This window comes from Loxodonta africana, chromosome 25, assembly GCF_030014295.1.
Source record: "Loxodonta africana isolate mLoxAfr1 chromosome 25, mLoxAfr1.hap2, whole genome shotgun sequence".
Lineage (NCBI taxonomy): Eukaryota > Metazoa > Chordata > Mammalia > Proboscidea > Elephantidae > Loxodonta > Loxodonta africana.
Window position 1 is genome coordinate 53114294 of NC_087366.1, and position 13183 is coordinate 53127476.

Consider the following 13183-nt stretch of genomic DNA (forward strand, 5'->3'; position numbering starts at 1 on the left):
ATATGACTGGAAAAGGGCAATATTTCAAAATGAAAATATTATTTATATGTGATTTTAAATAAATATATGCAATTAAGATAAATACTTAAGTAGGAGCTTATTTTCTTTCACATCCTTAAAAGTTTACTCAAGTTGGAGAAAACCCTTTTTGGGGGAATCTTCTTGTTTGGTAAATGGAGGATTGCTGTATGTTAGCAAACATGATAGCTCTGGGCTTAATGTGAGCAGTATTTCACTTAGAACACTACTCCTGGAGAAGGCTTCTCTTCTTATGGCTGTTCCTATTATAGAAGATTGCAAAATTGTCCAGTTACTGGCATCACTGGATTATGGTGAAGCCTGCAAAATTTTATTGCCTTAAAAATGCGTAAATTAAATGAATGGTCCTTCTTTTCTGAATGTGAAAATAAGAAATATTCTCCTTCCTCTTGAGCCTATCCAGATTGTTCTCTTCAGCAGTACCAGAGCTAACGACGACTTCATTCCTCATCTCTGCTTACCTTCCCTCATCTCTACTTACACAGGCTGTTCCAGGGAAGTAACTCCAAAGTTCAAGGAGGGTGTGGGCATCTGTTTCCTAGCAGGATTAAAAACACCCTTTACCTTTATTAAACTAGGCTTTATCAACGGTGCAGTAGAGAAGTCGCTACAAATCATCTCTTTGGAATTTGGACTTATCCCAAAACAAAGTGACTTATAATCCCCTCGCTGTTGTGTGCCGAGTTGATACTGATTCACAGCAACCCTGTAAGACACAGGAGAGCTGCCCCATAGGGTTTCCTAGGCTGTCATGTTTCAGAGAGCAGATTGTCAGGTCTTTTCTCCTGTGGAATCACTGGTGGGTTCGAACCACCAACCTTTCCGGTCAGCAGCCAAGTGCTTAACTATTGTGCCACCAGGGCTCCTCAAGGCCCTTTATTGGGATTACTCCTGGGGGGCTGGGGATGCAGATAAACCAAGATTGGCCATGTGTTGAGAGCTCTTGGAGCTGGGTGAGCTACACACGGAGATTCATTATATTATTCTCTCTACTTTTGCATGTATTTGAAACTTTCCCCAATAAAAAGTTTTTTTTTTTTTTTTTTTAAAGATACTCTATTGGAGTTAAAGAAAAGCGAGCCAAAAGGATTGTTCGAACGCACTAAAATAACATTGACTTTAACACAGACTTAATTTTTAAGCTCCTTTCTGAAGAGCAACAATTACTTGGCATTCCATAAAACAGGATAATTCGTATTTGATTGTTTCCAGGTAAAAGACATTCACGTATGCTAACTTGGGGAAAAGTGAGCCAACTAAGAAATAACAGGAAACCCTGGAATAGCATCTCTCTGGTTTTCATGGCAGATAACAGTTTTACCCCACAAAGAAATAACATGCAAGTCCCTGGGGTCAGCCTGGTGAGCTGAAAGGAAGGTAATGCATCCCCGATGCCTGATGGTTTTCAGATGGAAGAAGATGAGTTGTATCCATTATAAAACCCACTATCAGCTAGAAGGAATGCAGCTGCTGAAATAACCAAGTGCCAAGGGTAAAGGAAATAGGGCTGCAAGCTAAAACTGGAGTCTGTCCTTGAAGAACCTTTTCAAATAACAGCAGGGTTTTTTTTTTTTTTTTAATGCATATATTTGAACAAAGATTAAAAAACTGGACATGATAAACACAGACCAAACACTACTTTGATGGCTGCTATCAAAAATAAATGCTCGTAGTAAGTCACTGCGGAGCCAATCCTCAAATTCAAAGGTGGTGTTGGCTGATGCATGAGCTCTGGAAAAAGTTTTAAAAGACTCTTTGTGTTGTTGTTAGGTGCCATTGAGTGGATTTTTAACTCACAGCGACCCTGTGTGATGGAGCAGAACTGTCCCATAGGGTTTTCTAGGATGTGATCTTTATGGGACCAGACCACCCGGTCTTTCTCCTATGGAGCTGCTGGGTAGGTTTGAACCACTAACCTTTTGGTTAGCAGCCAACTGCCTAACCGTTGCACCACCAGGGCTCCTTAAAGGACTCTTACTGGGTGAGAAATAAGGACAGTAAAAGGATGTCGTGACTGATACTCTTTAGCTAACCTGAGTTGGCTACCAGCAGCCTGAAGCTAAAGGAATAGAACTCAAGGAACTGTCTATGTTTTCAGGGAGTAAGGCTATATGTTCCCATCCACCGTCCACCCATTCATCCATTCAAAAGAAAAAAATATTTGCTGAGCACATATAGAAGGTAAGTAAGGTATAGTGGTCTTTGCCCTCAACACGTTCAGTGTGGCAGGGAAATCAGACAAGAATATAAATAATTATAACTTCATAACTGAAGTATTGTTTTATGTATAAAAGCCTATGAGAACGGAGCAGGGAGTGCCAATGTGTGGCACTGAAAGTCTTTGATGATCAAGAAGCTAAATACAGAGGCGGACATTGTGGGGCTTAAAGAGACTGGCAAGCAGATATATCTTCATGTAGACGGCAGCTATATATTTTTGCCATATTTTTGGAAAAGGGATTCAGGGGAATAATTTCGAAATCTTTGAAGTTTATAAAAATAAAACCAGGGTTAGTGAGAGCAATTTCTTATGATTCTCATGGGGGAATACAACCCTTCTAATTCACAAATTGGATGTTTAGGGAATCATTTTGCTCATGTGGTTATAACATGTCTTTGTGCACGCTCTCCTCGTTAGGCAGTCGCAGGGGTGGAGTCGGCTTAAAATAGGGGGAAAAGGAAGAGAAGAGAGAAAAAAAGAGAAACAAGCCAAGTTTTTAATGAAACCTTGATTTCTAAAACCACTGGCTAAGGCGGAGAAATTTTAAGAGGCCAAGAAAAGGAAAAGGCCCTAAAAATTAAGCCCCTCATAGCAGGTTCATTTTCTCCTTCCCCATGTGTCAACATCTTAACAGTTTAAGGGGAGCCTTGGAAGGAAAGAAGAAAACAAGAGCTCCACAGCCCTCTTTAAAACCAGGATTGGGAAACATATTTCTGGGGTCCTGAAAGATCTGAGGGGATCCCAGCTGTCCACAAAAGTTACCTTAGTAAACAAGGGTCTTGAGCACCAAATTTCAAATCCATTTTACAAGCTGATTCCTGAAAGCCCTAACTTCTACAATGTGCAAAAACTAAGAAACAGGGTAAAAGGTCTCCAGCAGAGTCTAGATGAGGAGAAGCTCCACACCTCTGGTTACTAATCACTGTCTGTCCCTCAGGATGTCAAAGGGCAGGAAGAAGTAATTAAGATCAGGGGAATCAACTGAAGTTCCTTTTGAGAGAATCTAAGAAAACAGAATTTCTGTTAGGAGAAGGACAACGTCATCAGAAACAGAAGCTATTCATTCACTTTGGAAACCGATGCTTGCCTGAATTACGAGTCTAAGTGGCATGTAATTTAAATGGAATCTGGAGTTTGAACTAAATGTGCTGTAAACACCAGCAGGCGACAACTGAAACATCTGGTCTCAATGAGATAGTACGCTGGTCACCAGATGTTTTCTGGAGTCAGCCCACCAGCAATTAAGCTCTTCTGCTCTGTATCATTTTGTGCTGTCCCATTCAACTTGAGAGTTGTTAATAATCAAGTGCTTAGGTACAATACCTAGGATTGGAGAGAGAAAAAAAGGCAAGGCTGCGAAATAGTTTAAGGACACAATTTGCTCAAACCACCATAACAAATAAAAATCCTACCAGGGTCTTAAGCTGAGAGACTTAAAAATGGTCCAGTGATAACCTGAAATCTGAACTGTAAACCACAGTTTTTACTTCAAGATACCAGATGAACAAATTACCTCCGTGAAAAGTTTATTATCTGGGTTCACAGCAGAGTTTGAGATTAGAATACAAAGGTATTTGCAATTGGTAAAAATAGTGTACAATTTTCCCTGCTAAAACTATAACCATAATCTCCTTGAGGCAGAACTTTGGGGTGTCAATTACGTTTTTATTCACTTGTTAGGGTGGTCTATAACTGACCATTCAGAAAGATGTCTTGGTTCTAAATTTTCACAAGTCCACAAAACTACCCTCTTCCCAATTAACTGCCAAATCATACAGGTATGCTCTTCATCGTTAACCTGGAAAATATGCTTGCCATGTGTCATGGATTGAGTTGTGCCCCCCCAGAATACACCAAAGATAAATAGGCCATGATCCCTAGTATTGTGTGGGTGTCCTCCATTTTATGATCTGATGTAATTTTCCTATGTGCTGGAAATCCTAATCTCTGCCTGTGGTTAATGAGGCAAGATTAGGTTTTGTGAAAGATTAGGGTGGGATGCAACACTTTTACTCAGGTCACAGCCCTGACCCTATGTAAGGGGAGCTGCCCTGGGGTGTGGCCTGAATCACCTTTTATCTTACAGGAGATAAAAGGAGAAAGAAGCAAGCAGAGAGATAAGGACCTCCTCTACTGCCAGGAAAGCAGAGCCAGGAGCACAGTGCATCCTTTGAACCTGGTGTCTCTGTGCTTAGAAACTACTAGACCAGGGGGAAGATTGATGACAAGGACCTTCCCCCAGAGCTGACACAGACAGAAAGCCTTCCCCTGGAGCTGGTGCCATAAATTCGGACTTCTAATCTCCTAGACCGTAAAAAAATTAATTTCTGTCTTGTTAACGCCATTTGCTGGTGGTGTTTCTGTTACAGCAGCTCTAGATAACTAATACACCATGTTCTTGCCAGGGTTTACAAACTTGATCTCTTGACTGTCCAAGCCTTATCATGAGCCCAGTAGGAATACTCGGGCAAGCAGGGTACATCTATTCCTTTAGATAGTCTGAATTTTACTAATGCATCAAACGAAACCATTAGAAAGCCACATACTTAGATTTCACTGTTAAATCCCTTGTAGAAATGCTTTTGCTGTAACACTGTCCTGCTATCAACCTACCTGAGATGTTTTACAAACGAGCTGAGAGTCAATACTGCACCTCTTGGAAGCCTGCTGCTAAGAACTTTGTATAGAGCATCACATAGTATTCTTTTATGAAGGTTATGGGAAATGGTTCTGTTTTAGTATGAGAAAAGCTGTACTTCTTCTGGAGAAAAAAAAAAAAACTAATTTGTTACCTTACTTCTATGACTTTTGTCATTGATTGTTTATTCTTTTTTCTTCTGGCTGCCAGGGAGGTTAGAGACAAGTTTGCGGCTCCCTACCAGCGATGTACAAGACTGTGGGGTATGCATTTTATGTAAGTATTATCCTTAGGTTTCTTATTTTCCTTTCATATAATTCATTCAACTTATTTATCTTATCTTTGGTGAATGCCTTTTTGTAAGCTCCTCAGGAGGCTGATTTTTATAATGTGATACACAGAGTGATGAAATAACACACTGCTTTCGTTTACGGAAGTTATAATGGCACAGTACTGCTTATCGACTTGAGTCTTTGAGTCCATTCAGAGTCTAAAATGTACTCAAAGAATAAACTGCTGGCTCTTAAAAGATACTTATTCCAGGCCATGATGACTCTTAAGAGGTTTATTGAGTGGGAAATGGCAGGTAGAGTAAAACGCAACAAAACATGGCGGTGGTGGCGGTGGCGGTGGGGTTAGCATCTTCATTATGGAAGAGTAAAGCGTGGCAGGTAAAGCACAGACCTGAGTTAGACTTGGCTGGGTTCAGATTCTGGGTCTGCCACTTACCAACTGTATGAGCTTCTCTCATCTACGAAATGGGCAAAACAGTAATATTTAACTCGTGATACTCTCATGAGGATTAAATGAGATAATTTACTAAAGTGTTTAGAACACTTCCTGGCATATGGTAATACTCAGTAAACAATAGCTATTAACCATCTGAGTGAATTCAATCACGTCAGGGTATTCAGGGGAGGGAAGGTCTGAAGGTCAACTGCAATGGTAGAATAACGAGGATTAAAAAGTGCAGGAGTCAATGAACTATTCTCATTCAAGGTGTGTTATAAAGTAACCAGACTGGCTTAATCTCTCATTTGTTAAAAGGTGTTATAAATTCCAAGGCCACAGGCTAATGGTGAGACAGGTAACCCAAAAAACCAAACTAAGCCTGTTGCTGTCGAGTCAATCCTGACTCATAGCGACCCTACAGGACAGAGCAGAACTGCTCCATAGGGTTTTCAAGGAGTGGCTGGTGGATTTGAACCACCGACCTCTTGGTTAGCAGCTGTAGCTGTGAACCACTACGCCATCACGGTTCCCAGAGAGATGTAAAGTACCTAGTATAAAGTCTTGCACATAGTATGCACTCTGTAGACATTTATATTTCAGAGTCAACTTTCTATTCCTGGCCCCTGAATAATGAAGGATAGCCGTAAAAGAAAATAAGGCAAATACAAGTTAAGGAACTCGGTATGTTTACAGATGGCGTGTGGCTCTGGTTGATTTGGAGTTGGACAGAGAAAAGATGACACGGAAAACCCTGATATCCCAATCAGTGGGAAAGCTATTTTCAAAATGAACAAAACAGCCTCTCGGAATGAAGAGTAAAGTCAGGCGATATGGGAACAACTAACTAGGTGACCTGGGTAAGCCTTTAGTTCTCAGAAGTGCTTGTGTATCAGCACAGTGATAAGGGTTGCCTCTAAGCGTCCTTTATACCTACTATTCCACTGAGATACCCTGTGGATAGACCAAAAGGAGCCCTGGTGGTGCAATGGTTAGTTAAGTGCTAGGCTGCTAACTAAAAGGTTAGTGGCTTGAACCCACCAGCCACTCCATGGGAAAAAGGTGTGGCAGTCTGCTTCCATTACAGCCTTGGAAACCCTGTGGGGCAGTTCTATTCTGTCCTATAGGGTCGCTATGAGTGTCGCTATGAGAATCGACTCAACGGCAGTGGGTGGGTTGACAGACCACGTGATTTTATCAGGTAGTCATACTAGCTCTTAGCAGGGCACATTATTGGACTTTTAACTAAACAGTGACTTTGCCTCTTGGAGTTACGCTAGGAATACACTGAGTTCCTTTTCTGCCTGGTTACTGTGCTAGGACATCAGATAGCAGCCTCCATTTTGAGAAACTGCCCCTGGAGACACGATATTGACAGCTCTTCCAACCCCAGAGGTGAACTTCATAATTCCTGGTGCTAACGTTCTTTGGGCTCCAGAGAGACTCAGAGAGGTAGGGCCTGTCACCTTGCACCCTTCTGTCTTGTAAAGCAGCAAGACATTTAGAGCTCACGGCAATCTGGGTTGGATTACTCCAGTCATTTACACAGATACTGTATTTGTGTCCTTTGATGTCCCCTTCCCCAGCCTGGGCCCTAAATTTTCCTTTGAGGCTGCTGGCCCAAATGACCCACTGATTGCCAGAGAGACAGGCTATTAACTGCATAATTAAGACGCTAAGAAATACAGGGAAAACGTAGATCAGTTCCTCCTTCTGGCAAAAAAGTGAGAGCACCACAGAGCAAGAGCAAGTGAGCAAAGGTGGCGGGGTGCAGAAAGAAAGAAAATAGAAGAAAAGAACGAGAAAAAGTCTTAACTACTATCCTGAACTATCCTGAAAAGAAATATGCTGTGAAATAAAAAAAAAAAAAATTTTTTTTGAAAAAAGACCATTATGGAGAGAGAACGCGAGTGGGAAAGAGAGAGTACTTTATTACAAGGAAGACAGTATGTTTAAAGGGTGGGGAAGCACAGAGACACTTTGATCCTGGGATCTGAAAGAATGCAGCGCTGGCCTGCTGGTGTTTACTCTTCGGTACGTAAGCCACTTAAGTACTTTCATCTTCTGATCAGATACCAGGGTCAGCAGTAAAGGAGTCTCAATAATAAACCCTTATTTGTGGTAAAGAGATTTCAGTGTTACTTTACATACCCTCGAATTATCTACATTGCACATTGATTTAATTGCAGGCAAATTCCACAGTGTGTCCCCTCCAGCTGAAGTAAATACCACTCTGGAATATCGATCACCTGGTGATATGAAAAAAGGAAAGAGGAAGATTTATAAATTATTCATTTATTTCACAAGACTCAACATCCAGAAACAATTTAAATGGGAAATCCACATGGACAATTCATTAGCAGTGGGGAATCTTTTCCTTCCATGAATTCCAGGAGAAAATATTTAAAAAAAAAAAAAAGTAATGCTATAATATTACCTTAGCTCAAAGCGCTTCTCTACTTATTGCATCTTAAAATCATAGGGATTATATAACAAATCTATTTCTGATCAGTCTACAATTAGGAGGAATAATCCAGAACTTTCAGCAGGAAACTCAGTTCCTCACAATTTCAGAACACGCTGTAATAATGGTATAGAAAAGCAAAGAATGATGCACTAGGGAATATCAGGAATGGATTATATGGATGTTCTTTTTGGCAGCTAACTAGAGAGGAAAGACAGGCGATGGATTTCAGCTGACTACAGAACGCCGTCAGCCCCATAGACACAGCCCACACTTTGGCAGAGTGCATGGTCCCTCTGGAACACCAGAGTCTAGAAAACTTATTTTGAAAATCAGTTTAATATAAACATGTTACTGAGTAAGGGAGTTATGTGACACACTGCAAAGAACATGGTCTTCAGAGTCACGCCTGGGTGTAACCCGGTCCTCCCATTTACTGGCTGTGTGACCTTACGCACCTCTTAGCTTCTTGGAGTCCTGGTTTCCTCATCTATAAAATGGAAACAAGCAACATCTACCTTTAATAGCTTTGAGGATTAAATGAGACAATAAAATTAAAAAAAAGGTGCTCAGTACATATTGTTCCTGTCTCCTCAGTCATTAAAGAAGACTACGAACCAAGTAAAACAACACAGATTAATTTTACATTATCTAAAATGTCTAATTACAGTAACAAAGAAAATCCATCTGCAAATTTATGATTAAAGCTTTATTACATAAGGTTTTATTCATAACCAGGAAGTTTTCTTAAGTAAACTCTGGTGTTCATCAGATGGCTACTATCTTACATTGATTTATTTTGGAGAGCTAAATAAGCCTTGTGAAAATTAAAATATTTTAATTTACATAGAGCTAGTAATAGCTTCAGTCAAGGCACAACCAAATACTTAGTGACAAAAACTTAGTGTTGATGACTGAAATACAAACAAGACTTTATTTCATGAATTTGCTAACTTTCTTCCTGGTTAAGATATTAACTAACATATGTTGGTTAAGAGATAACACACAGTAACACTTTGAGAGAAATCAATAGACAGAACACCAGAGTTCAACTTCTCTAATAGAGTAAAACCTGGGACAGTCAGAATGTGGAAACCTAGCAGAGAAGGAAAACTCAAAGTATCTTCCAGTACAGGTGGTCTCCGACTTATGACGAACCACACTTATGACCACCTGTTGTTTTTCGCACACATTATCGTTACTAATATGCACTGCATACAATATTGCAGCACGCCATTTGCTGATGTTATCATTCTTATGCCAGCCTCCAAAGGCAGATAAAGACCGGATTTATAAAGATACTGATAATAAAAGGCAATAATAATGAAAACTAAAAAAAAAAAGTGAGGTACTAGACTTTGGTCAGAACCAACTTACAACAGAGTTGTCGTAAGGGAACCCCACAGTAAATCGGGGAGCACCCGTAATAGAGTGGCAGAAAAGTAGTAGGTCTGTACCCTGTCAAAGGCAAAAAACTTTCGAGACCCGGAAAAACAAGGCATTCTCATCGAGTTCTGGCTCCACGGGTTTGACTGCGTGTTTCTGAAGAGAAGAGGCAGAAAAAGAAACTTGTATTGCTTCCTGGGATTAGTACAAGATTCTGTCTTTTAGTTTTTCTCTATATATTACTATATAGTGAGTCAGTGTTCACAATAAAGACCTCGAGGCTTGGCAACATCAAGAAACATCAAAAGATCCAATTAGGCCCTCTAATAATCCAACAAAACACACATTCAAGAGGGCTTTTCGACAACAAGAGAGACAGAAACAAAAAGAGCTTTAATGTTAATATTTAGTTTATCAGAAGCTGCAATTATCCACAGCCCCTCGCTCCTAATCACTAAGGCTAATCAATGACTTACATGTTGATGATGTTAGTTGCCAGAGTCGATTCCAACTCATGGCGACGCTGTGTGTGCAGAGTAGAACTGCTCCGTAGGGTTTTCAAAGCTGTGACCTTTTGGACGAAGATCGCCAGGTGTGACTTCCGAGGTACGTTTCGGCTGGTCCAGTGCTTGACCATTTGTGCCACCCAGGGACTCCTTATACACGCTTGTACAGTGAACCCTGTGACAGCTAGAACTTGACGGGACTGCCTTGTTTTTCCAGGTCTTGCAAGTTTTCCGCCTTGACAGGGTGCAGTCTTAGCACTTTTCTATTGCTCTCTATTAGTGGAAAATATTTGCATTTTCCTTCTCTGACGGGTTTCCGTCTTACACAGGTTTTGGCTTTCGCAGGTTTTACTGTATTTCCTCTGGGCCATGAGCTCCTTCTCCCCTGGCAGCTGCAAATTGCTCAGGCTGACTCTCTAAGCTACAACAAATTTTGTTTAGCATGCACAGCGCATTTGTTGTCAACATTTAGAGACCTGGGGAGTCCACGTTAAAATTGGGGTTCCTGGTCTCTGGGAAGTTCTTGCAACTCTGGGCCCTCACTTCTGCAGGACCACAACCACCATCACCTCCTACTGTCTTATACCCAGCTAGCTTCACTCACTCATGTGCCCTGAGGCATTCAAGCTTTGGACCCTGGACTTTATTTTTGTCCATCTCTTTATCTCTAGTGCCTGGTGCTGAGGCAAGCACATCAAAACCCGCTGCCATCAAGTCCATTCTGACTCATAGCGGCAGGCACCTAGAAGGCTCTTAATCCATGCTTTTCCAATGAAGCTAAATTTTAAAATGATATTTTTGATAATACAGATTATTTCAGAGTTCAGTAAAAAAAAAAATGGACTTATTACTTGATCTAGGACATCTTTTCAAATAGTACAGGGAATTTTAAAAATAGTTTGAAATTTGGGGAAAGGCAAAGAATTTTATTAGACTGATATCTTCCTTAGAACTGAATATAACTCGATCATCTCTTTCTTATTGATTTTTATTGTAAGTAAATAATTCACATTAGTACTTGACTGATTTCATCAAATAAGGAGTAATTAAGCTAAAATCTCCTAAAACAGGACAAAAACCATGAAGCTGTGTCAGTATCTGTCACATACTCCTATCAGTCTAGATTACAATCCTGCTCAGTCTTGAAGGCTAGGCAACTGGGGAGGGGTTTCCTCATCTACGAAGCCACTCACTTGGAACGTCGCAGAAAAAGCTGTCTTTGTGGAAGTCCCAGTCAACGGCTCTTTTCTCTCTTTCATAATGATCATCGGACCATCTATCGTCCCGATGGCTGAAACGGAACAACGGTTTGGTCTTTAATGAAGCTCTCGTTATTTCAAGGCCAATAAATACACTGCTAACAGCACGTCCTCCAAGCCAGGGCCTATTCAGCACTTGATATTAAGTTGGAAGGGTTAGACAGAAGCAGCCAACACTATCATCTCACTTCAGAAAAAGAACACCTCACCTTTCCACCCTAACACAACAAAATCCTAGAAGACAGTGCCAAACTAAACAAATTCAGTGGCAAAAAATCTTGAGCCACACATTTTTATGTTTAACATTATTGCTCAAAAAAAAAAAAAGAAAGAAAGAAAAACCAAACCCGTTGCCATCGAGATGATTCTGACTCACAGCGATCCTACAGGACAGGGTAGAACTGCCCCATAGAGTTTCCAAGGAGCACCAGGTGAATTCCAACTGCTGACCTTTTGGTTAGCAGTCATAGCTCTTAGCCACTCACACCACCAGAGTTTCCACCATTGCTCAGGCAGTGTTTAAAAGTGAAATTCATTAAGCACCGCTTCGTCTAAAATTACATTAAAAAAATTACCTTTTGGCTTGCTCATCTGCATATTTAAAAGGATAATTTGCTAATGTTGCTTTGTAGCCGGTATTTTTCACCATGTTGTTCCACGTGACCAGTCTTTGGCCTATTGCAGTCCCTCTTGGTTCAAAACCCTAAGGCAAAATATTACAGATTCCCATTAGCGTAACTCATTTCAGGCTAGGTGTAGCTGTAATAACAGCTTGGGAAAGCAATGTCAAGGTGATGCATAGTTTTCGAGAGAAAATGAGACATTCCTCACAGCTACTCCAGAGGTGAGCTGCGTTAAAACAAGATGATGTGATAATGATCACCTATTTACTGCGACAGTTTTGATTCTTTGTTGTGTTACATGCCTCAGAAAAGAGGAGAAAAGCTTATCAGAAGCTGATCTTTCTAATTCATACACCTAAGCATTTAGTCAATACTTATTACTATGCTATACAAATTAAATTGTTATGCATGTCAGAGTGTTTTACAACGTGTGTTATTATCCTTGAAGCAAATACATTCTTTTCCTGATCATTCCACTTCAGAGTGCTCATCATTAGTTAAAAACAGACTCTACTGTTAGGAATACTGAAATTCTTTTAACTGTTTTTAGGGAAAAAAGGCACTCAGCCTTTAAGACCCTATGAAAACTTTTATAGTATTCAGATTCTCCAACTCTTTAGCTTAAACATGAGAACCAAGAAGCAAAATCCCCAGATTTTTGATGGCAAGCAAGTTCCCTAACCCTGAAGGGCCTGAGAATACAGGTAAAAGGCATGTCTTTAATTTTCAGGGAGTTATACAAATGGCTGCAGGAGGCTTTAAAAGAAATGGAGTACACGCAACACGTATTAAAATACCTCATGTTTTGAGATGATTCTGGACTAAAGGAACGAGAGAAACAAATTCCTCTGGCTCAGTCGTCCTTACCAGCAATGGATCCGAGAAGTCAGGAAGCTCTGGCACTAATACTCCAACCAAGGCACAGACCACGATGAACACGGTGCACATGCCCAGGACCACCACCGGCCAGTCGGCTATCAGGGCTGCATAACTACAGAAGCGGAGAAAAATTACAAAGGCCTTTCAGAGGCAACACAGAGTGCTTTGAGTCCTAAGAGAGCAACTTTTTAAGTCATTATTTAGGATCTAGTACAGGTATTTGGAGTCCCTGGGTGGTGCAGAGGGCTACATGCTTGGCTGCTAACCAAAAGGTTGGTGGTTTGAATCCCCTCAGAGGCACCTCAGAAGAAAGGCTTGGTGATTTACTTCCGAAAAATCAGCCATGGAACACCCTATGGAGTACAGTCCTGCTCTGACACACACAGGGTCGCCATGAGTCAGAATCGATCCAAGGTTTTGTTTTTTTTTGTTGTTGGTA

At 40.7% G+C, this 13183-nt stretch overlaps 1 protein-coding gene across 20 annotated transcripts in view; it reads right to left on the reverse strand.

The window, feature by feature from the left end:
• Positions 1–13183, reverse strand: part of DISP1 (dispatched RND transporter family member 1) — a 210291-nt gene that overhangs the window by 8187 nt on the left and 188921 nt on the right. For all 20 annotated transcript variants that reach the window (XM_003410946.4, XM_064276860.1, XM_064276869.1 and 17 more), the window contains 4 exons: positions 12733–12856; positions 11818–11945; positions 11177–11274; positions 7779–7876 (listed from right to left, as the gene is read on the reverse strand). In XM_003410946.4, coding sequence (XP_003410994.2) covers positions 7779–7876; positions 11177–11274; positions 11818–11945; positions 12733–12856 — 448 coding nt within the window. The remainder of the gene's footprint in view (positions 1–7778; positions 7877–11176; positions 11275–11817; positions 11946–12732; positions 12857–13183) is intronic.